The 26149-nt window shown below is 41.7% G+C and overlaps 1 protein-coding gene across 7 annotated transcripts in view; it reads right to left on the bottom strand.

Moving 5' to 3' along the window:
* Window positions 1-412: 412 nt before the first annotated feature.
* HERC2 (HECT and RLD domain containing E3 ubiquitin protein ligase 2) overlaps window positions 413-26149 on the bottom strand; it is a 215347-nt gene continuing 189610 nt past the window's right edge. For all 7 annotated transcript variants that reach the window (XM_040336306.1, XM_040336311.1, XM_040336312.1 and 4 more), the window contains 8 exons: window positions 26006-26089; window positions 19475-19616; window positions 18112-18306; window positions 14037-14149; window positions 12325-12515; window positions 7073-7178; window positions 3712-3924; window positions 413-1309 (listed from right to left, as the gene is read on the bottom strand). In XM_040336306.1, coding sequence (XP_040192240.1) covers window positions 1037-1309; window positions 3712-3924; window positions 7073-7178; window positions 12325-12515; window positions 14037-14149; window positions 18112-18306; window positions 19475-19616; window positions 26006-26089 — 1317 coding nt within the window. In that variant the 3' untranslated portion in view covers window positions 413-1036. The remainder of the gene's footprint in view (window positions 1310-3711; window positions 3925-7072; window positions 7179-12324; window positions 12516-14036; window positions 14150-18111; window positions 18307-19474; window positions 19617-26005; window positions 26090-26149) is intronic.

The following is a 26149-nucleotide window of genomic DNA, read 5'->3' as shown; positions in this document are numbered from 1 at the left end:
CGGCGTGTTCGCACACTACACGTGCAGAGCCCGACAGGAAGTTGGCACGGCGCTGAGCTAATTACAGGCAGGGAGACATTGTCCCGATGAATGGCTGCAGAGGGAGAGGGAGAGAGATATTGGGAAATGTCTCACTGCCCGTGATTAGTGCAGTGCCGACTTCCTGGCGGGATCTGCACGTGGAGTGTGCGAAAGCGCCGGAGCTCATCCCCAATGGCCAACATTAGCCATCAATTAACCTAATGATAGTCATCTGCACTCTGTGGGTGACTACATGTGAATTATGGAAGAACATTACGGCTTTTTAGTACGTTAAAAAAAAAGAAAAAAGAATAAAAAGTACACCAAAGTTGAAGTAATTCCTTTTTTTAACCAAACCACCAACAAAATAATTTCAGACATCACGAAAAAGCACAATAGTTGTGACATATTTTATTTCAGAGGGAGACTGTTTGCATATGAAGTGGGACTATTCAGTTATATACACACACTTTTCATGAAACATACTGTTGCAAGAGTCCACTGAATGCATAATGTGCGAATTTCAATATACAAAGAGAACTAGTGTTAGGAAAAGGCAGGGACATCCCTCTTTTGTCTAATTTACATGTAACGCTATGGAATACTGATTAGTCGCTCCTGAAAACATTTTAATAAGCAGGTTGCAAGGAGAGGGAAATGAAAATGATTAATACTTTCATGTTCTCCACAACCATCAAAAACGTACACAGGAACACAGCTCTAAAAAAAAAAGAAAAAAAAAAAAAAAAGAAAAATCTATTGCACTCACGTGTAAAAGGCCATGAGGCCCCATATGTTTGACACTGCACTATTTTTTGTAATAAAACATTTACAACACGTTTAATAAAACACAATAGAAGTGCAGTGTAATTAGGAATAGGCACCTACTCACAATGTAAAAGTTCAAATAAGTCTCTTCATATTTTCATAAGGTCTACTGCTAAGCTTTGGGCTTTCTGGTTCCCTTAATCCTCAGTGCATTAGGAGAGGCAGTTTTTTTTTTGGCTACACTCCCTTAGTGACCCGTTAGGTAGTCCTGTGTAGAGTCAGAAGCAAAAGAATCTGCATCTTCGTTATCCGAGTCATCACTGCTGTCATCTGCGGCTGGTTCGCCAGTTAGTGCAATCCGTGCATAGTCATCCGTGTCTATGGATTTGCAGAAGTGAATAGCATATTTTAGCTTCTCCTCAAGAACCTGCTTGCAGGAATATCTAGGAAGCTTCAGCAGAAAGAAGCACGTGTATGATTCTGGAAGGAAATGATCTGGAGGATTGTACTTGTCTAAAACCTGTCAAGAAAGGAAACAAAATGAAACCTAAAATCAACATTTGTACACACTTTTCACTAAGTGAATTTTGCAAGTATGATCAATTCACAAATTTTAACTCCCTTTGTTTGTAAACACTTCACAGTGCTGTGAATTGCATTGTGATAAGTTCGTTGTAAAGTTATTGTAAATGTAAAAGGTTTTTTACCTTAAGGCATTTTCTGCATTAGGGTAAAGAACCTTTTAATGGTGGCACGTCCCCTATATTCAAGTATTCACATATTTATAAATAAGCAATAAGTGTTTTTAAACAAGCCATTACTGACCTCTGTAACTACAGGCACTGTGGAACAATTGGAAAGTTCTCCGCTTCTGTGGAGCAGAAGCTGAAAACCTTCACTTTCTTGCAGCACCCCAGGTCACTCTGCCATTTTCTTCCTGCAATTACTGCACAGCATTCCAGTTATCTATTCTCCAAAGTAGGCATATGGCATGTGTTTTGGGAGATGGAAGCATAGGAAGACATAGCCAACCAGAGTTTTTGTTATATTTACCTGCTTTGTGCAGTAGTTTTGCACAGAGCCGCCCAGATTCCCCTTTTCTCCGGTCCCTCTTTGGTGCTTCTCGCCCCTCCCTCCTGCTGAATGCCCACACAGCAAGCAGCTTGCTATGGGGGCGCCCAAGCTGACCGGAGCCGCAGCTCCCTGTGTCTATTCAGCAATGGGTTGGCCCATCCCCCTCTCCTCATTGGCTCACTGACTTTAAAGCGGAGGTCTGTCAAAAAAATAAATAAATGATGTTGGCATCGCAGCTTATGTTTTCATCAGCTGTCGGGTGCTGCTGCTGCCAATGCGGGTAAGGGAACCGAGCAGTGTAGCCTTACGGCTTCACACCGGGAACCCTGCTGCACATGCACAAGGCCACACTCCTCTCGTCTACTGGCCTGGCGACAGGGGAAGGAAGAGGAAGCCCTCTGGTGATGTCATTGGGCCACGGTGCGGACTCCCGGAAGTGGGAACAGGACACTTGTAAAAGATGCCAATTGTGGCACCGGAGGGGAAGAGGAGACAAACGAGCGGACGTTCCACTTTAATTGACAGCAGCGCGATACAATGGCGCTTCACTGCTGTCTCCGTCAATGAGGGGGGGAAGTCCCGGGCAGCCAAGTTTCACATGCTGGATGGAAATGGAGCTTAGGTAAGTATTAGGAGGACTGCTGCACAGTGAAAGTTTTTTTATCCTAATGCATAGAATGCATTAAGATAAAAAAAACTTCCGCCTTTACAACAACTTTTAATTTGACTGCTTCTTTTGTTATCTTTGAGGATGAATTACTCTGCAGTCTGCTCACATAATTTGTAATAAAAACATCTTTTGCATTCTGAAGCTTCTCTCCAACCACTTTGGCATATTATTTTATATATACTGTGATTCTGTACTTGCCAAATATGCTGCAGAAATCTCCATTCACTGAGTCTAACAACAGCTGCCTGTTCACTTCCTGGATTTACACAGACACACACCTCCAGCTCTACAGCTCTCATTGGCCCACTTATGACTCACACACCCCCTCCCTTCCTGGCAAACGCTCACGAGACGAAAGAGCGCTGTGCATGAGGTCATAAGCCTAGGCCTAAGCCTATATATTTTTCTATCCAAAGTTAAAACAAGGGCAGACGGTTTAATAGATGGAAAGTTGAAAAAAATTACTGAAGGTCCGCTTTAAGAATATGTTAAATTGTGTAAATACTTGACAGTCAATTTAGGAATCAAAGTAGTAGGTTATAGAATAGTTTATGGTTTGAAGAGTTTTACCAAGTTAATGTGCGATTAAAGTAGCCACAGTTCAGCCAAAAAGGAGTATAGTGGATCCTGGTATTGCGAGTAACGCAGTTAACGAGCATTTCGCAATGCAAGCATTGTATTTAAAAGAAAATCCTAACTCGGTTTGTGAGTGTTTGTTGTCTCGCAAAACGGGTAGGATTCATGCCAAAGCGGTATGCAGTACCACGTTTGGCCTAAGGTTGGGGGCGCCGGAGCCGAGCGGAAATGCGCAGAAAGGCCAGAGGACACCTCAGCTGACCTCGTGAACGGAGCCTTTCCGAGGTTTGCCAAGGTGTCCTCAGGCCTTTCTGGCCGTTTCTGAGGCTCTCCAGCGCCCCCACCCCACCTCTGGCCGCATGAGTTATTGTATGCCATGGAAGTCAATGCGGAACCAATTAACTTTCATTTCCATTGACTTCAATGGGGAAGCTCGCTTTGATATGCAAGTACTTTGGATTACGAGCATTCTCCTGGAACAGATTATGCTTGTAATTCGAGGTTCCACTGTAATTTCTTTTTGCATGGACCCAACAGTAAGAAATAAGTAAGAATAGCAAAAAAATGTAACGTGCAAGAGGCAAAAACAAATGAAGAATTACCTGAATGACAAAGTCTCGACCTCTAAAGTCAGCTATCGTCCTTGGCAGCCTTGTTCTGCCCCACACAAAGCGAAGAAACAGGGAGCGCTCTGTGTTAGAAAAGGACTCCATTACGTCCCAAAACCACTGAATGAGAGAGGCAGTGGGCTCAACCCCCTTGTATGTGGCTACCGATTTCAGAAGGTGGAGAGGAATATCCGGACTGCCACACACCTAAAGAAACAGGAAAGATTTCAATGTATTTTTCTTCTATACGTTTCTTATTCAGACTGCAAACTAGGGCAACATACAGAAATGTTCAGGAGGGGGCATGCAAAGAACCAAACTGTCAAGCACAAGACTTTTATATGACATTCCACAAGATTACTTGCCCACAAAAGTGCAGGTTACAAAATGTATCAAATGCATTTTGCAGCCCGACAACCAACTTTCTTTTCACTAGTTCCCTATTGATAATTTCAGCACACAACAGTGATTTGATTAGAAGATGGTTGTAGATATTTGGTGAGGTATTCATGTTACAATACTATTAACGTCCTATGTAAGTATATTCTCACATTAATATTCCATTAATACAGTCTAGCTGTCAAGTTAGGGCCCTGTCCACTGCTACAGTAAGCTTTACCCACTTTAGTCAAAACCTCGGTCACTGAAAGTGGGTAAAACTTTATAAAAATACTTAAGGCTTTCATACCACTGACCAGATCTGCAAGCCTTGTGCATTTAAAAAGGATAATAAAGATTATGGGAATATTTTGAATAACCAAGTTGTTTAACAGAGGGGGCCAGACCACTAGGCTCGGTTCAAACTGCCACGACTTGGAATCCGACTTGTGAGACTCCAAGTCGCGTGACATGTGAAATCCCATTTAAGTCAATGAGAGCCGTCTTAATTAGTACTGAAGTCGCTCCGACTTTAGAAAAGGTTCCTGTACTACTTCAAGTCGACGTCTACCCGACATGTACCCATGGATTTCAATGGAAGTTGCCTCCAAGTCAGATCCTTATCTTAATTGACGTGATTTGGATCCGACATTACAGAAAGATTACCCAGGAATTCCCTGAAGTTGCTTAGAAGTTGCCTGACAAAGTTGTGCTGACTTTCAGGATGCGGCAGTGTGAACCGCCTCTTATTCTATCCACTATGCGGACAACAACGTTGCTACAGAAGTTTAGTCAGCTGTCATCAACAACGTCTGATGCTGAAAGGCATAAAGCTGAAGTCTAAACACTTTTTTGGACAAACCAATCTAACATTGTACCTCTGATGAAGCTGATCCCATGCTCTGCTGGTTAGTGTAATAATCTTAGCATCAGTGATACTGAATGCACGTCACAACTGATCTTCCAGCACTGCAGTGATCAGAGGCTCCAAAAAGTCACACCCCCACTAGCCTCCCGTCCTGTCCCCTCGACCATTCACAAAGCTCCTAGTATTATTTTCTCAGAACACAGCGCATTCTGCAAATGGAGGAAGAGTAAATGAATGACGGGACTGCTCTTCTACATTTCACTCATTCTATAGAAATACTGTGAATGGCAAAGAGTATATGAAAGGGAGGAAGGGTAGCGCAGCCCCTCACCCCCAAAACATCACAGCTGTGGGGAGTATCTGGTATCACTGAGGGTGAAGATTATAACACTAACCAGTAGCCAGCAGAAAATGGGATGCGCTTAACCACTTCATTACTGGGCACTTAAACCCCCTTCGTGCCCAGACCAATTTTCAGCGCTGACGCATTTTGAACGATAATTGCGCGGTCATACAACACTGTACCCAAATTATATTTTTATCATTTTTTTCCCACAAATAGAGCTTTCTTTTGGTGGTATTTGATCACCTCTGATTTTTATTTTTTGCGCTATAAACATAAAAAAAAAAGAACATTTTGAAAAAAAACACAATATTTTTTACTTTTTGTTATAATAATATCCCAATTTAAAAAAAAAAAAAAAATCCCTCGGTTTAGGCCGATACGTATTCTTCTACATATTTTTGTTAAAAAAAAAAAAAAATCGCAATAAGCGTATATTGATTGGTTTGCGCAAAAGTTATAGCGCCTACAAAATAGGGGATAGATTTATGATTTTTTTTTTCACTAGTAATGGCTGCGATTTGCGATTTTTTTGTCAGGCCTGCGATATTGCGGCGGACGTATCGGACACTTTTGACACCATTTTGGGACCATTCACATTTATACAGCGATCAGTGCTATAAAAATGCACTTATACTGTATAAATGTGACTGGCAGTGAAGGGGTTAACACTAGGGGGTGAGGAAGGGGTTAAATGTATTCCCTCATTGTGTTCTTACTGTGTGGGGGGAGGGGACTGACTGGGGGGAGGTGACCGATGCTGTGTCCCTATGTAAAAGGGACACAGATCGGTCTCCTCTCTCCCTGACAGCACGTGGAGCTCTGTGTTTACACACAGAGCTCCACGTCCCTGCTGTGTCACCGACGATCGCGGGTGTCTGGCGGACATCACGGCCGCCAGGCACTCGCATCGCCTCCCGAATGATGCGCCGGGCACGTTGTTTCCCCGCTGCGCGCCCCCAGCGGCGCGCACAGGGAATGACAACAACAGGACGTCTAAAGACGTCCACTCAGCACTTGAGAGCAGCGCTGTGGACGTCTTTCGTCCATAGCGCGGATCCCAAGCGGTTAATTACAGCTACATTATTAAACCAGTGATGTACCGTATGTCCAAAAAACACTACTAGACCAAGTTTGAACATGTCCTTTTTACCACGCAGAAACAACTATGTGGAATACATTAATATTTTCTATGTTAAACAACCAGTAACACTCTAGCCATGGATTGGAAAAGGCAAACAAAATGTTGTTTTCAAATTACTAACTTAAAGCGGAGTTCCGGCAAAACATTTTTTTTTTTTTTAAGTCAGCAGCTACAAATAATGCAGCTGCTGACATTTAATATATGGACACTTTACCTGTCATGGGTGCCCGTGATGTCGGCACACAAAGCCTATCTGTCCCTCGGCTCTCAGGTGCTGTTGCTGCCGTCTTTGGCAAGAGAATCAGGAAGTGAAACCTTGTGGCTCCACTTCCTGGTTCCCTACTGATCCCGCTGGTTCCTGCTGTCTTCTGGGGCCTGTGTGTCTCCTAGAAAACAGCGGGGGTAGGGGCCGAGAAGGCGCCGGGCATGACAACCTATGTCCGGAAGTGGGAGCAAATACCTGGATTACACAGGTATCTGCTCCCTCCTCCCCCTGAAAGGTGTCAAATGTGACACCGGGGGGGGGGGGGGATTCCAAAAAGCGGAAGTTCCATTTTTGGGTGGAAATCCGCTTTAAGAAGTACCACAGCCATGATACAACAATAGAGAGAAACATGCATACCATAGTTTCAAGTTCATAACCCGTAAAGAGAGAGAGCAGAGGCACAGGAACAACACGTGCCATCCCTTCACGGACTGCTGCAACCTGTTCATCAAACTCATGCAACCTGAAATAGAAAAATGTGCAATATTATGTTTAACAAGCAAATTTTAAAGCAAAATACACATGTATATCCAGTAAATGAAATATCTAGGCAATGACAAAACGCTGAGCAAACTAGGTAAGGCTAAATATATTTGCTTTTTAAGGGTTATCAATGTGATAAAGAAAAATATGAAAAAAGTGCACCAACCAGAATACAGGTTTATTGTAGTCAGATACATTCTGAATGCAGTAACCAACATAATCCATTTTGTATATGGCTTTATTAAATAAAACAAAAAAGATGCATGGCCCAGATTATGCTGTACAGATGCATAATTTGTGGTAACTTTTTGATTCTGTTTTTATCAACACTATAATGAAAATGCCTTGAGGCAATACACAAAGCAGCAAATCGCTCTATGTTTCTACTGTGATTATGTACTTTTGTCTCCATCCAGTGACAGTGCTATTAAAATGCATCTGCTCTCAAGCGCTACCCAGGACCAATGCATAGTCTCTTTTATCAAAATGTCACTTGCCAACATCAGTTTGTGTAGCAGTCTGATAAAAAGCAAGAGATGGTAAAAGATGCAGACAGCATTGGCAGCAAATGAAGAGAAACCCATTGCAAATTGTAAGAACGCTACAAGGAAAGGATTAACCGTGTTTGCCCTATAAAACATTTAGTAAAAAGGGTTTATCTAAAAAGCCTTTGATTTACACTACGCCAGGGCACCGCTGCTCTTTCAAGTCAATATGCCTAATGCGGAAAAATGCCTACAAGGATGCTGATGGCACGCTTACAAGTTAAAAGAAAGAAAATTATCTGACCACCCAGCATCATAAACAGAGCACCCCGATGTGAACACTAAAAGATTTCAATTTATAAAAGGAAATAGTCCAGTTAAACAAGACTAATGAAGAAGCAGAAAGTCGTGCGGCTTCTGGAAAAAAGAGCTTGAAAATGAGACCATAGAATCTAAAGTTCCTCCTGGGGAATGACAACATTGGCTTGAGACGATGTAGCAAGAGAAAGGTTACATAGATTTATGATGGTTCAGTATCCACCTAAACCCTAACGCAATTAGAGATGCATTTTATTTGACAGAGCCCTCACTGGCTGTTCCCTACACAGGAGATCTTGTCATACATATTGATTTTTTTTTTCTGTCCAGGCTGAATGGACAAAAAATCCTCAATGCATGCTAACCGTGCAGATGGATGACTTTTTTGCTACAGCAATTGTATTTTGACATCCAGCCCCACCAACTGTTACAACACCTAAACAGTGGCTGCATCTGACTGAATGCAGGCACTGTTTGGCCTACAATTTCCTGACTGGCTCAGATTTTTTTCAATGGAGGGATGTCTGACAGGAAAGGACTGCCAGGACAAACCAAACCACTAAGCAAATTTCGTAACTAGGCCAGAACCAGATAGAAATTCACTTAATGTATGGCCAGTATTAGTATCCCACAACAACAGGAATGCCACAAGAAGACAGGAGGGTTCAGGAACAGTCAGCTCCATAGGCTTCTAAAGCTGGATATACAGTCGTGCTCATAAGTTTACATATCCTGGCAGAATGTATGATTTCTTGGCCATTTTTAAGAGAATACAAACAACACAAAAACATTTTTCTTTCACTCATGGTTAGTATTGGCTGAAGCCATTAATTATCAAATCAACTGCGTTTACTCATTTTGAATCATAATCACAACAGAAACTACCCAAATGACCCTGATCAAAAGTTTACATACCCTGGTGATTTTGGCCTGATAACATGCACACAAGTTCACACAACAGGATTTGAATGGCTATTAAAGTTAACCATCCTCACCTGTGATCTGATTGCTTGTAACTCGTGTGTGTGTGTGTGTGTGTGTGTGTGTGTGTATGTATACATCCTCACCCGTGATCTGATTGCTTGTAATTCGTGTGTATATGTATATGTATATACACACACACACACACATACATACACACACACACACACACATACCACACACACGTCAATGAGTTTCTGGACTCCTGACAGACCCTTGCATCTTTCATTCAGTGCTGCACTGAAGTTTCTGGATTCTGAGACGTGGGGAAAGCAAAAGAATTGTCAAATGATCTGCGGGAAAAAGTAGGTGAACTGTATTAAGCAGGAAAGGAATATAAAAAGATATCCAAGGAACTGAGAACGCCAATCAGCAGTGTTCAAACTCTAATCAAGAAGAAGTGGAAAATGAGGGGTTCTGTTGAAATCAAACCACGGTCACGTAGACCAACTAAAATTTCAGCCACAACTGCCAGGAAAATTGTTCGGGATGCAAAGAAAACCCACAAATAACTTCAGGTGAAATACAGGACTCTCTGAAAACATGTGGTGTGGCTGTTTCAAGATGCACAATAAGGAGGCACTTTAAGAAAGATGGCTGCATGGTCGAGTCGCTAGAAGAAAGCCATTACTAGGCAAATGCCACAAAGTATCCTGCTTACAATACGCCAAATGGCACAGAGACAAGCCTCAAACCTTCTGGCACAAAGTCTTTTGGAGTAATGAGACCAAAATTTTAGCTTTTTGGCCACAACCATTAACACTACATTTAGAGAAGAGTCAACAAGGCCTATGATGAAAGGTACGGAGGTGGATCGCTGATGTTTTTGGGATTTGTGAGCTACAAAAGGCACAGGAAATTTGGTCAAAATTGTTGGCAAGATGAATGTAGTATGTTATTAAAAAAAAAGGATGAACATTTGCATTCATCAGCCAGGAAGCTGCACATGGGATGTACTTGAACATTCCAACATGACAATGATCCAAAAAACAAGGTCAAGTCGACCTGTCATTGGCTCAAATGTGCAGTTCATGCAAGACAGCCCAAGGATTTACAGGAACTGGAGGCTTTTTGCCAAGAGGAATGGGTAGCTTTACAATCTGAGAAGATAAAGATCCTCATCCACAAATACCACAAAAGACTTCAAGCTCTCATTGATGCTAAAGGGGGCAATACACGATATTAAGAACTGGGGTGTGTAAACCTTTGATCCGGGTCATTTGGGTAGTTTCTGATGCGATTAGGATTTAAAAAGGGTAAACACAGTTGATTGATAATAAATGGCTTCAGCCAAACATGAACCATGAGTGAAAGAAAAGTTTGCGTGTTATCATTCATATTCTCTGAAAAATGGCCAAGAAATCAAATTCTGCCAGGGTATGTAAACTTATGAGCACAACTGTACATGTACAGTTTTTTTCGTTCTGCCAACAGGTTGAATGGAAATAAAAATGGCTAGATCCTCGCATCAACAAAAACTATGTGTGCTGTATTCTGACAGTGGGACACCCCAGTTTGACAGAAGCCGGTCGATGGACTGGCTTCTGTTGAACAGATAGCGGTACACACATACCAAAGAAAATTTGGTACGTGTGTACGGGGTTTACTTCGGGGAAAATGGTCTCTCTAGCCACCAGTATCACCTGTAATAAAGTTATCATGAGCACATGCAAGAAGGGAGACTGGAGGCTTTCGGTCTACATACATTTTTTTTTTTTTTTTTATTTGAAAAAGTGGGTGTAAAGGGAAAGTCTTTGTAACCTTAGAACTGTAGGGGTAGATACAACAGACTGATCATCTAGCTTTCCAGTGGTGTGCATTACATTAATAAGAGCGGAAACAGTCATTTAATTTAGGAGTAATAGCAGATGGTTGCAGACATCAATGCCATCAGTAGGTGCACAGCAAGCAGCCATTGGACATTAGTATAGAAAGTGAGGGGGCATCTGATTGTAGGCACGGGGGGCAAAGTCCTAATTTACCGGGCATAAAATGTGAAGAGGTGGTACTACAGCGCTACTACCAAATAATATCAAAGAAAAAAAAGGATAAAGGGTAAAGCGCAAGTCAGGGCCTCAAGATTTCAGGAAACCTGGACAGCTGGTAGCAAGTGAAGGTTAGATGGCTAGAGGAGAACCAAGTCACTGTAAGCAGGTAGCAGGAATGGATCAAGATATTTTTCTTTGAGGCAATATGGACGTAAAAGAGATCACAGAGGAGGTGCAAGAAACTCCACTGAGCAATCAGCGTCCTTGTTCAGACCCACAGCATTAACCTCTTTGGAAGTAAAAATTGGTAAGTAGCTCCCAATGCTCAGCTTGATCAGCCTATACACCGAGTGAGCCTTTGTAGACAGGGAAAGCGCTTAGCCAACGCTCTATAACTTGAATAGGCGCTGCAACTAATGTTTACCAGATCCAAGTCTTGGTAGTGCTCTCTCTCCATCTCTTAATCAGAAGTGACATATTAAAAGATCAATATAATTTCAGAGACCTCAAGCACAACTTAGTGACAAGTTAAAAGATTAATTTCATTTCAGATATAATAAGTTGGAATTAAATGAAATCACTTTTTTTTTAATCAACGATGGAAAGGATGAGGAGTGAACACTTTCGGTTTAAGAAAACAATGATGTGCTTCACAATAGTCCCATTTGCTCCCAAGCCCTTCAGCTCAGAGCTATGGCTTCCATGTGTTGCACCTAGGAGAACTGTAAAAAAAAAATCAAAACATTTGCATGCAAAATAGATAAATGGTTCTGTAATTGCAGTTCAGTAGATCACTGGAGCGTGAAATAATTATGAATTAAGGACTTTTTACTACCTATTGTGCTAAAAATAAAAAAATAAAACCATCTAACATTTCTGAGGGAACCGATATGTGATTATGTTCTTAAGAAGGTAAAGCCGTTGCTGAAAAGAGTGCAGATAAAAGTCTAGTTTCAATAAGGCAAAGAATCTTTGTGTACAATAATTTTGTAGAGCCACAAAAGCTTATTACCTTCTTTGGAACTTCTACATGTCCTATTCCTTACAACACACACTGCATTCTTATGCAGGATAAAGGAGCAATTACCTAAATGTGCATTCCTGTATGAATATATATTGTTGAACTTTTCTTGGAGACTGCACTAAATTTTGGACTCTCCAATCGCTGCTCTTTGGTGTTCACATTATACACTAGACCGCTTCATATTGGCAGAATGTGAGACAGTGTACAGTTAAAAGCTGAGTGTCCCAACTTTGTACTATTTCCATATTATAACTCAACTATCTATCATTTACCATTGTCTGTTACATTCAACACACAGAAAAGTCCTTGTGAATATTGTAAGATACCTACCTGTAGCCGATTGCAAGCCTCACATATTCTGCTCGATTGTCCAGTGTAATATGTGTGTGCTTGGAGCTCAGTTGGATATCTTGACCACTTGCACTTGGCACTGTAAAGGGAAGGATCATAGCCTCGAACTCCTCGGAGGTGGCCTCGTTGTCCCTTATGTACATAAGTCCAGGGATAAAGTCTTTATCCACCTTAAAACATGGGAACAAACTTAGGGATTAAACAAAGGTCGCTGGTATTGCGGCTAACCTTTAATGGCATTCAGATATTGTAAACTGTATAAAACAGAGCGTCATTATGATCCTGCTTACAGTATTCAAGTAAAAGACTGTTTAAATTAAATTATGAATGAACTGTGTTTTGTTGCAGTTCTCTAATTTGCTTTTGAATGTCTAATTAATCTTTAGCATTACCATAAATCTGAAGGGCCAATGAAGAGATCCTATCAGCCAAATATTCCCTAAGAGTGGCCAGAAAGACTTTCAAGTGGTTGTAAACCACCTAAAAAAAAAAACCTGTAGGACAAAAAGGAATAATGAGCTAGTATGCGTAGCATACATGTCTCCCAGAGTTTTTTCTGAACATCGCGGGCTCCAGGTCTTTGATTGGCCAGAGCCATGATGACTTCACTCCCGCATAAGTGGCGGGAGCTGCCGGTAACAGCACATCAGCTGCAGCAAAGGCATGAACGAGCCGTTGTTTCAGTGCGCATGTGCCGATGACGTTGGCACATGCTGATACAGGGGATATCTCCTAAACCGTTTTAACAGGTTTAGGAGATATTCAAGGTAGCTACAGGTAAGCTTCATTATATAGGCTTACCTGTAGTGAAAAGTGGTCTGCAAGGGTTTACAACCACATTAAAACATCGGCAGTTGCCTCAATGAGAATGATAGGACTAAACTAGGAGTCCATCCACAAATTTGTTGTTTACTATCAACCTCTTCTGCAGCTTTTATACGAGAACAAGGAAGTATTAGAGCAGCTAAAAAAAATTCACAGCTATGTCACTGATGGGGAAGGAGCAGGAGTTAAAATTTCACTGCAGAAATAAATAACATCAAATTCACCTTGTTGAGGTCGAACTTCATACAGTGGTTTGTGCATTAGTGTTGAATTCTTACAGAGATCAGAGGGCTTTTTTTGTAAATTAGGGAAAGCCTATGGTACAGTTGGCTGTTGGGATCGGGTCATAGATTGCCACCCTTGCACCCATCAGCATTCAACAGCAATATGTTACTGGATAAATAAGAGCCCATCTTCTAGTATTCATGTATAAAATTATATAGTAGAAGTTGGCCACATCTGGACTTGTTCAGTAATGCTGGCCATAACTGGACTTGTTCTGTAATGCAGAAGAGGTTGTGTAGCATATCAAGCCACTTCTTCGGTTCGTAGAGTGTCAGGAAGAAACCACAGCATTTATATTCACACCACCATGGAATTTGTAAATGTCAATTGTCCACGAGCAGGATGAGAAATTGGGCGAGTTGTGGTGCCAAGCTGTATGACCCAAGTCTGTGTCAGGAAGCCAACGTAGAAAAACACTTACGCAGGCTTCCCAACACATTCCGACCCCTTATCCTGCTATTGGATAAGCTTCAAAACATCTTCAACATTAAAGAATAAATCCAGTTGAATAGTGACCAATTACTATTAGACATACCACAACTTGGATAAATGTGAACCCTCCCAGACATGTATAGAATTACCTCACTGAGGTCTGCAATTGTCAGATTCATGCCTGCTAGCTGCTTCCACACCGGTTCAGCCAGATTAAGACTTAGAGGACTCCCTGTTCGAATGGCAATTCCTAGAAGCACACCTAGAATGTAAAATGACACATCATTTAATATTGGATGAGCCACTCAAGTTTAATCAGTTCAAGATATTTTCCCATGACAAAACATTGTAAGCAGTTAGTCATCTGAAACTGGTTATGTGCAAAGTTTGATACTCACAAGTGTATCCTCAAACACAAAGTAATACTAAGGCCCCGTACTCACGACCAAACATGTCTGCTGAAACTGGTCCGCAGACCAGTTTCAGCAGACATGTTTGGCCGTGTGTTGGCCCGAGCGGACCATTTTGGGACGGATCGGACAGGTTTCCAGCGGACAACTGTTTCCCGGACTTGTTTTAAAACAGTCCGCTGGAAACCTGTCCGCCCGGACATGTACGGTCGTCTGTACAGACCTACCGTACATGTCCTGCCGCCCGCATCCCTCGCATGCGTCGAATGACTTCGACGCATGCGTGGAAGCATATTTAAGGCGGCCCGCCCACGTCGCCGCGTCATTGTCGCGGCGACACCGCGTCATCGACGCGGCGACACCGCGGACACGCCCCGCGTAATGTTTACGCGCGGGCTTCTGTTCGATGGTGTGTATAGCCATCGAACAGAAGTCCCCGGGCAGTCCCCGGCCAGACATGTCCGATGGAAACGGTCTGCAGACCGTTTTCATCGGACATGTCCTGCCGTGAGTACAAGGCCTAAAAGGGAGGATGGGAAAGAAGATTGAACGGTGACAATTCTGCCTTATATAATTTTCTCGCATATGTCCTACAGAGTAGCAGACCTGAAAAGGTCTGAGCTTTACAAAGTTCCCCCTGCTAAAACAGATCATCATAAAAAGTACATAGGGTGACAAGCAGAAAGTGAAAAAAGGTGCCAGCTTCTGCCCCTGGGAAGAAATATACTAAAGGAAAAATCAACTGATGTAACGCTAAGGACATTTTCTCGGTAATCAAACCACGCACAAATGAATTGGTCCACAAAGGACATGATAAAATAGGGGAAAATTCCAGACATGGAAAGTTTATAAGGTATGTATTTTAGCGACTCAACTTAGTAGGTTTGTGTTTCCAAAGCCAAATAGAATACGCAAAGAAAAGAAAACAAGCCAAGCAAGTTTGTAAAGGGGCTTCAGTATGGAACTCACAGTGGCATAGATGCAAAGTTTATTAATAGAAAATAAACAATTCCAATAATGTATGACTATTGGCCACAAAAAACAGTAAAACCTTGACCAATGTTAAAAAATCATGACGTCACAATAAAAGTGAAAAACATAGCAGCCCGAGCTCACTTGCACACACAAACACTCAGCACACATGCAGGGGGAGGGGTGGGTGTTAGACTCAACGTTCAACGTCTAAAATCGGCCTCCAGTGACAGCAGGTATGGATATACCAAAAAAACAGAAATCTCCTGAGTATAGAAGTAGTGGTGTCATAGTAGGAAAAACAGAAATGTCAATCCTGAAAATCAATTTCACTCGCCGTACTGCTTGCTTTCTTAATCCGCTACCGATTGACTCCTCAGATGTCCAAAAAAAGCCAGTCTCTGGGATGGTTCAAGTAGTGGAAGCAGTCATGCTTTGCCTGGCTGTAGATGTACACAGATACCTCAGTAGTGTCCCCGCTTTGTGCGGAGATGAGTGAAGGAAGCTCACACAGCTGAGCAAAATGCATAAACACCATGGTGTTTAGCAGCCCGGTTTTGGAGCCACACACATGTAGCGTATATCTGCTCCACTCATCACCGCACAAAGCAGGGCCACTACAAAGAATCAGTGTACAGATAGTGGATTATAGGATTTTACCAACATTTTAAACTAGGGCCAATTTTCAGGGTAGGGCTTATATTGCAGCCCTCCTGGAAAATAACACTAGGTCTTATTTTTGGTTGAAACATGGCACATGTTCCTTAACAGCCAAGTCTAGATGCCTATCATATTTTGAAGCTCACCCATACATATGTTCATATGTCAGTAACTTTGAACTATATATGCTGCATTATCCTCTTCACAGCTGACTGTATTTATCTCACTGATTTTCAGGATTGACATTTCTGTTTTTCCTACTGTGACACCACTACTTCCCTTATGCCTCGTACACACGACCAGTTTTCCCGTTGGGAAAACTGCCATGACAGATTTTGGCTGGGAAAACTGGCTGTGTGTATGCTCCATGGCAGTTTTCCCATCAGGAAAACTGCCAGGAATCGAGGCAGGAAAAATGAGAACATGTTCTCTTTTTTATCTGCCATGATTCCCGGCGGTCTTTTTCCCAGCAGTTTTCCTATGGGAAACATTGCGGTGGAGCATACACACGGCCAGGATTCACGGCCAAAGCTCTCACCGCAGTTTTCCTGACGGGAAAACCTCTGGTGTGTACACTGGGAAATTAACCGAGCAGGTTCTCGGTTTTCCCCCCGGGATTCCCAGCAGACTTTTTACCGCCGGGAATTCTGATCGTGTGTACGGGGCATCATACTCAGGAGAGTCCTGCTTCTTTGGTATATCCATACCGGTCGGGTAAAGAAAAATCGCGCTAACCACACCAAGTGTGATCAAAAAATAAGTGAATAAGTGAAAAGGCAGCACAAAGCATGACAAAGCACAGGCATATATGGAAGAAAGAAAAATTTTTGCGCCAATCTAATTGTTGCCATTCAAGTCCATTGTGAACAACACAAATAAATAAAAATAAATCTGTGCCAATCTAATTATTGACCTTGAAGTCTATTATAAGCAACACAAATAATAATAATAATAATAAGTGTCCAAAAATTGATTGATGATGATGATAATCTTGAAACAAACACCACCCAGTGCATCGATTTTGAGAGTGAGCCACCACCACATAGACAGAGGCTTACCAGATGACAGGTATATAACAGCGTTATAACACAATCCCCATCAGGATATCCAGGTAATATGGACACAGCACAAAATGGAATCCAATATACGACACAGATCCTCATAAGATCATCCACGGAGGGATGCAGTTGGAGCGCAGACAGCACTGATCACACTAATGGGATCTTTCCAGAGACTCCACACCGCAGCAGCATATCATGCAGAAAAGAAAGCCGCACATAGTGTAATACGTCCAACAAATAATTTATTAAAAGGATTAAAATCTACTTACATCAATGAATAATGTGTAGCAGCATAAAAACAAACAAATGCCGGCCGGCATAGATGGGAGCCCTTCCTCCTCGTACACGCGCGATGACGTCGGCGTGTAGTGACGTCATCGCGCGTGTACGAGGAGGAAGGGCATGATATGCTGCTGAGCTGCTGCGGTGTGGAGTCTCTGGAAAGATCCCATTAGTGTGATCAGTGCTGTCTGCGCTCCAACTGCATCCCTCCGTGGATGATCTTATGAGGATCTGTGTCGTATATTGGATTCCATATTACCTGGATATCCTGATGGGGATTGTGTTATAACGCTGTTATATACCTGTCATCTGGTAAGCCTCTGTCTATGTGGTGGTGGCTCACTCTCAAAATCGATGCACTGGGTGGTGTTTGTTTCAAGATTATCATCATCAATCAATCAATTTTTGGACACTTATTATTATTATTATTATTATTTGTGTTGCTTATAATAGACTTCAAGGTCAATAATTAGATTGGCACAGATTTATTTTTATTTATTTGTGTTGTTCACAATGAACTTGAATTTTAACAATTAGATTGGCGCAAAAATTTTTCTTTCTTCCATCCATACCGGTTGTCCATGGATGCTGATTTTAGACTTTCAACACCGAGTCTAACACCCACCCCTTCCCCGCATGTGTGCCGAGTGTTTGTGTGGGCGCGCGCAAGCGAGCCCAGGCTGCTATGTTTTTCACTTTTATTGTGACAGCGTTGTCATGATTTTTTCTGAATGGGTAAGGTGACAGTGTCTTTTTAAGCCCATTAAACTATCTAGTTAAACTGCAAGAATAATGAGCAGAAAATAAAAAAAACAGGGTATAAGAAACAACGTGCTTACCTAAAAATCTAAACATGTTCATGTGGAGAGGTGTCTTGGATGATGGATTTAGTAGGAAGCAGTCTCGATTAGCCCCCGACTCATCCCGTCCATTAGGTGTCACAATGAGAAGAGGAGTGAGGCCATTCTGAAGTTCTTCACACATTTCTGCAATAGATTCACTGTAACCACCACCACAATCATCCACAGACTCACCTAGAAAATAAAAAATAATTTATAGACATCAGCCAGACCTGGTAAAAATACACTCCATCTGTTTCACACTACTACTGTTTAAATGAAAACCTCACATACAAATACATGCAGACTGCATAGAACAGGGGTCTCCAAACTTTCTAAACAGAGGGCCAGTTTACGGTCCTTCAGTCTTTAGGGGAGCCAGACTAGGGCCATTGGGAGTAAAAAATGTCCAGGTGTTCAGTAGGAGTAAATAATACCATATCTTTGGTGACCGTGGGCGGACTAGTGCCCCATCGTTGGTGTTAATGGAAAGAATTGATGTGTCAGTTGGAGGAATAGTGCCCCATTGGTGTCAGCAACAAGAATTATGCCCCATTTAAATTGGATGGAATAATGCCCCAAGGGCCGCATTAAGGCAAGTAAAGGGCCACATCCGGCCCCAGGGCCGCAGTTTGGAGACCCCTAGCATAGAAGAAAGCTTTTACAGCTTCCCAAATCAAAGAAGATGTAGCTTAACAACAAATACAGAATTTTGTGGACAAAAAAACAACTCACAAAACAAATACTCTTTGAATGTTTGTTGTACTAAAAACACATACAATGTATGCCACCAAATATGTCCTCAGATCATTTGCAGTCCATGAACTTTAAAGAAAGATTAAATCTACGTAATAAATAATAACTAGTAATGATCAATAGCAAATTTGACCCCCAAAGACTGCACCTCCTGTGTGTACCTTTAAAAGTACACACACACATTATATATATACACACACAAGACCCCAAAATTAATTACTCAAGGTATCCAGCAACTAAATGGTTATCATCTGCTGGATACCTCAAGTAATGCCTGTGTTCCATAATCTTCATGCGAGTGCATCTTAATTTTTTGTACACTGTCCTTTATTAATACTACACGGAGAGTGGTGCATTCCTCCACTCTTTTACCTGTCTTTCCATAGCCAAAATCTTCAAGAAGCTGCGATATGCTGATGTGTTTACAGAAAGTATTGATATGCTGTGTTTATTCATGCATACGTGAGTACAGTACTCATCATTGATTTTTTTTATTTTTTTTATTCTCACACTACTACTACTACTACACTTAGACAGTGGCGCTATCTCCCCTCCCACGCTTTTTGCTTTCAAATTACTAGTAATTAAATTTCCAAACATTCATTACCAACAAATTTGACCTTCCAGACGCGATGAGGTAGCAGAAGGCTGTCAGGACTAAAGGAAGTCATTTTTGCACACATCTGGCCAAAGACAGATTTGGTACCATCTGGTCCTGCCAATCCTCCTTTACTCCTTGAGCGTTTGACCTAGGAAAACAAAAGTAAAGAACACTTGCAAGATCAGCCAGCTGTCAAAAATAATAAATCCATTGTTTAATATATAATGAAACCAGGCAAGCTCAAAGCAGATCAATGCATAGTCACCATATATTATGTTGCCCGTTTTTAGTTTTGGGGTCCCTTCACACCTTTGTATGCATTAATGCACAAGGGTTCATGAGTTGTAGCGCACTGCGGTAAGACAGCTCATCCATTTTGAATGGACTCTTATTGCACCCGATACCAGGGTGCCGTGACGAGGCTCTGTGGCTTATGCATGCATTTGCAAATGTGTGCAGACTAAACCCCTGTTTTAATGCATACTGTTAAACAGGTTGATTTGGTTGTCAGCGGGCTGACCGATGAGTAAAGCTTGGATCGTTTATATAATTTATACAACACAGTGTAGTGCAGGGATGTGTGTGTTTTTTTTTTAACATGTGCACCACAACATGCATATACAGTGCCCAAACTTTTTCATATTCAAATTGTTCACATTTTGTCATGCAACAACCAAAACTGTAAATGTTTTTTGGGGAATTTTAAGTGATGGACCAACGCAGAGTGGCACATACCAGTAATTGTGAAGTTGAAGGAAAATGATAAATGCTTTTGCAGAGTGGCACATACCAGTAATTGTGAAGTTGAAGGAAAATGATAAATGCTTTTCAATTTTTTTTTTACAAATAAATATTTGAAACTTATGGCGTGCATTTGTATTCAGCCCCCTTTACTCTGATACCCCTAACTAAAGTCTAGTAGAACCAATTGCCTTCAGAAGTCACCAAATTAGTAATCAGTTAGTAGTTCAATCTCAGTATAAAATACACCTGTTCTGTAAATCCCTCAGAGGTTTGTTAGAGAACCTTAGTGAACAAAGCATCATGAAGGCCAAGGAACACACCACACAGGTCAGGGATAAAGTTGAGAAGTTTAAAGCAGGGTTAGGTTATAAAAAATTATCCCAAGCTTTGAACATCTCACGGAGCATTGTTCAATCCATCATCTGAAAATGGAAAGAGTATGGCACAACTGCAAACCTACCAAAACATGGCTGTCCACCTAAAAACTGACAGGCCAGGCAGGGAGAGCATTAATCAGAGAAGCAGCCAAGAGGCCCATGGTAACTCCGGTGGAGCTGCAGAGATCCACAGCGGAGGTGGGAGAATCTGTCCACAGGACAACCGTTAGTCGTGCACTCCACAAATCTGGCCTTTATGGAAGAGTGGCAATAAGAAAGCCATTGTTGAAAGAAAGTGATAAGAAGTCCTGTTTTCAGTTTGCAGGAAACCATGTGGGGGGACACAGCAAACATTTAGAAGAAGGTGCTCTGGTCAGATGAGACCAAAATTTTACTTTTTGACCTAAAAGCAAAACGTTATGTGTGGCGGAAAACTAGCACTGCAATCACCCTGAACATGAACACACCACCGTGAAACATGGTGGTGGCAGTATCATGTTTTAGGGATGCTTTTCTTCAATAGAGAAGCTGGTCAGAGTTGATGGGAAGATAGATGGAGCCAAATACAGGGCAATCTTCGAAGAAAACCTGTTAGAGGCTGCAAAAAAGACCTAAGATTGGGGCGGAGGTTCACCTTCCAGCAGGACGATGACCTTAAACATACAGCCAGAGCTAAAATGGAATGGTTTAGATCAGGGGTAGGCAACATTGGCCCACCAGCTGTTTTGAAACTAAAAGTGCCATGAGACATTGCAAGACACTGACAATGACAGGCATGATGGTGGGATCACCACAGCTAGAGGGTCGAGGTTGTCTACTCCTGGTTTAGATCAAAGCATATTCATGTGTTATAATGGCCCACTCAATGTTCAGACCTAAATCCAATTAAGAATGTGGCAAGACTAGAAAATTGCTGTTTGCAGATGCTCTCCATCCAATCTGACAGAGCTTGAGCTATTTTGCAAAGAAGAATGGGCAAAAACGTCACTCTAGATGTGCAAAGCTGGTAGAGAGACATCCAGAAAAAGACTTGCAGCTGTTATTGCAGTGAAAAGTGGTTCTACAAAAAGTATTGACTCGGGGGGAGGGGGGGCCAAATACAAATGCACCCCACACTTTTGACATTTGTAAAAAATAAATAAAATAAAAAAATGGAAAACTATTTATCATTTTCCTTCCACTTCACAGTTATGTGCCACTTTGTGTTGGTCTATCACATAAAATCCCAATAAAATACATTTAAGTTTTTGGTTGTAACATGACAAAATGTGGAAAATTTCAAGGTGTATGAATACTTTTTCAATGCACTGTACCTGTGCAGTACTGTAACATACAAATGTGAATGCAGCCTTAATGATGACAAAACAGCATGTTTGATGGCAGGAGTTACTGTACACCAACGTGTGCCTTACAATGGTCAAAATGAATGCTGTAATCATGCTGTGTAATGTTTGTATTGTCTTTCTGCTGAATGGATCAGTATTAAACAAAAACCAAAAGGACATGAAAAAAAAAAAAAAAAACCTGAACAAAAAAAAAAATATGCATACAGAAAAATATTCATGTGTGAGCGGGAATCCTACTGTCCTGAAAGACTCTTGGAATAGCGTTAACAGCAATTCTAACTCCAGTTTTTACCAATGGTCTTCCAAGACAGCATATGAAATGATTAGGAGAACTTACCAGACTAGAAAGGGTCAATAGAAAAGCCTGTAGAGCTCTGCTCCCACTGCACTGACCATAAATATCAGAGATATGGTGTACCCCGTTTCATTAAATTCTCAACAGTGAGAAAACCAAGGCAGGAGACCTAACTGCAAGGAAAAACCTAAGGCAGTTTTTCAACCTTTCCAGTCTGGGCACCCTTAATTATTTTCAGTTTCAAGGCCCCCCAGGCTAAGGTTTATTCACATTACTGCGCAAAATCGTGTACATTTGACACGACGAGACACACACTGCTGTTTAGCAGATGAGCAGGGGTGCTATTAATTTTTAATTGTACCCCTTGGCATTGGGAAGTAGGGAGAATTTTCGGTGCGTCAGGATTTAAAAAAAAGGGGGCTGGGGACTTATTTCCCTGCGTTTCTATGGGCAGGAAAGCCATTGCCATGATGTCTGACCAGAAGTGGGAGCGGGTACGTGTCAACAAAATCATGTACCTTAGTTAAGTTCAAGCTCTTTCTTGTTCGTACCTCTTTTCTTTGCCAGCTTTTTGTTGCCCTGTCCCAACTATTTTTTTTTTAGACCTGTTGCTGCCATCAATTTCAAAATTACCTTAAAGGGGTTGTAAAGGTTCGTTTTTTTTTTTTTTTTTCTAAATAGGTTCCTTTAAGCTAGTGCATTGTCGGTTCACTTACCTTTTTCTTCGATTTCCCTTCTAAATTTTTTTTTTTCCTTTGTCTGAATTTCTCACTTCCCGTTTCTCCTCAGTAAGCTTGCCCCCATGTTCTGGCTGGGGGTTAGTCAACCAGAACAGCTTACTGAGGAGGAACAGGAAGTGAGAAATTCAGACAAAGAAAACAAAAGAAAAAAAAAACTTCGAAGCGAAATCGAAGGAAAAGGTAAGCGAACCAACAATGCACTAGCTTAAAGGAACCCATTTAGAAAATAAAAAACTAACCCTTACAATCCCTTTAATTATTTGCTTAAAATGGTACATTTTCTCAATTTTAACTTTTGAAATACATTTTCTATTTCCTATTAAAAAAATATGGGTTTATGAGATTTGCTTATAATTGCATTCTGTTTTATATAATAATAAAAAAAACAGCACATAAGGACCCTACCAAATACAGTACATGCAACATTAGTCTAATAGGGACCCACCAGATCAAAGATATGAACATGCATCAAGAGAACATCCACTGCATATTACCAGAGAAGTGGTGAAAAATCATTAATATAAGCACCCACTTGAACACTAGATGTATGGACACTGAATCTGGCAACCTTGCCAAAAGTGGATAAACTTAGGGGTTGTGAAAAATGTATGTGAGGCCACAACAATAAACCATGAATGCGATGAAGCACAATTTACAAATTATACTTTAGTGCTCTCATAATGTAAGCCTAAGCGCATTTAGACTTGCGTTATTGCACTGGCTAATTTTCAAATCTCTATATTTAAATAAAACAGAACCTATGGATTCCTTGGAGTACAGGACACAGGCAAGTACTCAGATTCTGGGTTATAGGCTCATACCTTCAGGAGACTGGACACTAACAAAGAATTCAAGAACATGTGACCCTGGATTCTTCCCTTATAACCCTACCCCAATCAGTGAGTTGTTCATTTTGTAGCAAGCAATGAAGAGTAACCAATAAATGGAAGGGATGGTGGCCTGTACTCCAAGATGTGGCATTGATAGGCAAGTCAAAATTCCTCTCCTTAATCGTATAGTACAGGACAAAGGCAGACCATGGGATGTCCCCAAGCAATAAATAAAGGATGACAACTAGGCAAACATAACTGTGCCAAAAGGCCCAACAAGGGTCAGGACAACGCAACTTCAAAGTGCCACAGCAAGAGTCTTGTGGCCCAAAGCTACCATCTAGCTGGTAGAGTCTTAAAGAGGTATGAAGAAAAGACCAGGTGGTGACCCTACACAGCTTGGCTACTGAGGTCTGGTACTGAAATGCCCAGGATACTCCCACTGATCTGGTGGAATAGGTGCATAAAAGCACAAGAGGAGACTTGTTCTTGAGAGCGTAAGCTCTAGCGGTCAGATTTTAAATGGCTCCAAGTCTGGGAAATGGAGAGATTTCCTTAGTATGCTTTGGTGCAGGGCATAGGGATGGTCCTCACTGAGGTTGAAGATGGATACCACCTTGGGAAGAAAGGCTGGTCTTGGGCGCAAGACAGCCTTGTCTGTGTGAAGTATGGGGAAGGGCTCTTCAAGGACTGGGTTCAATAGGGACGGATTCCGGCCCTAAATCTGTACAGCACCATGCGGCTATACACGTATTGCACCAACTGCCAAAATGAGTATCCATGCAGGATCTAGCACTTGAAGTAACATTATAGGCCATCTTCACAGCTTGGAGCCTGGGTATAAATCCCAAGGTTTACAGAGGTTGTGAGGATCCTGATGCATTGCTTCTATTTGTGGCATTAGAAGGCAGCAAGGACTTGATTGAAGAACGCGAAGATAAAATAAATAAATATTTAAAAAAAATAGTTAACAGTGATTTTTCTGTTAAGTGGTTAAAGGTGATGGACCTCTTTCCCCTTAAGGACCGCCTCCTGCACATATACGTCGGCAGAATGGCACGGTTGGGCACGTACAGGTACGTCCTGTACTAGTACCCAGCCGTGGGTCACGGGCGCGCTCCCGTGACCCGGTCCGAAGCTCCGTGACGCGGACCCGATCGCCGCTGGAGTCCCGTGATCAGTCCCCGGAGCTGAAGAACGGGGAGAGCCGTGTGTAAACACGGCTTCCCCGTTCTTCACTGTGGCGGCAGCATCGATCGTGTCATCCCTTTTATAGGGGGACACAATCGATGACGTCACACCTACAGCCACACACCCCTACAGTTGTAAACACACTTCAGGTCACACATCAGCGCCCCCTGTGGTTAACTCCCAAACTGCAACTGTTATTTTCACAATAAACAATGCATTTTAAATGCATTTTTTGCTGTGAAAATGACAATGGTCCCAAAAATGTGTCAAAATTGTCCGAAGTGTCCGCCATAATGTCGCAGTCATGAAAAAAATCGCTGATCGCCGCCATTAGTAGTAAAAAAAAAAAAAAAAAAAAATGCAATAAAACTATCCCCTATTTTGTAAATGCTATAAATTTTGCGCAAACCAACCAATAAACGCTTATTGCGATTTTTTATACCAAAAATAGGTAGAAGAATACGTATCGGCCTAAACTGAGGAATAAAAAAAAATTTTATATATATTTTTTTGGGGGATATTTATTATAGCAAAAAGTAAAAAATATTGCATTTTTTTCAAAATTGTCGCTCTATTTTTGTTTATAGCGCAAAAAATAAAAACCGCAGAGGTGATCAAATACCACCAAAAGAAATCTCTATCTGTGGCTCTTTTGTTTAAGAGCCACGTCGCACAACCGCGCAATTATCAGTTAAAGCGACGCAGTGCCTGCATTTTGGTCCGGGTCTTAAGTGGTTAAAACACTAGCAAAAAACTGAGGACTCACAAAGTGGGGTAGGGTTTATTGGGGGGGGGGGGGGGGGGGGCCCAGGAAGTGCGTCTTCGAAAGCTTTGCCAGAATCCAATCACCTGACGTGCGGGCCTATAATCCAGAGTCTAGTAATACTTTGCCTGTGTCCTGTAGTGCACTATAATAATATACAATTATCCCAAGTCAAGCACAGCAATACCACAAAGTATGTGAAAGACAAAATCATGAAAGTGCTTAGGCAACAGACAATACACAAAACGTACCTGTATCCGGTTTAATTCAACCACTGGACCATGCTGGCGGTCTCGTACCATTGTTGCCTGAACAACTTTACGGAATGCAGCTTCCTAACAAATTGAGATTTCAAAGTCAAGCTAAGAATTCATAGAAGACTGAACACTTTCGTT

This window comes from Rana temporaria, chromosome 2 (assembly GCF_905171775.1).
Source record: "Rana temporaria chromosome 2, aRanTem1.1, whole genome shotgun sequence".
Classification (NCBI taxonomy): Eukaryota; Metazoa; Chordata; class Amphibia; order Anura; family Ranidae; genus Rana; species Rana temporaria.
The sequence above is the reverse complement of the archived record's forward strand: the minus strand, read 5'-3'. Positions and strand labels throughout refer to the sequence as shown.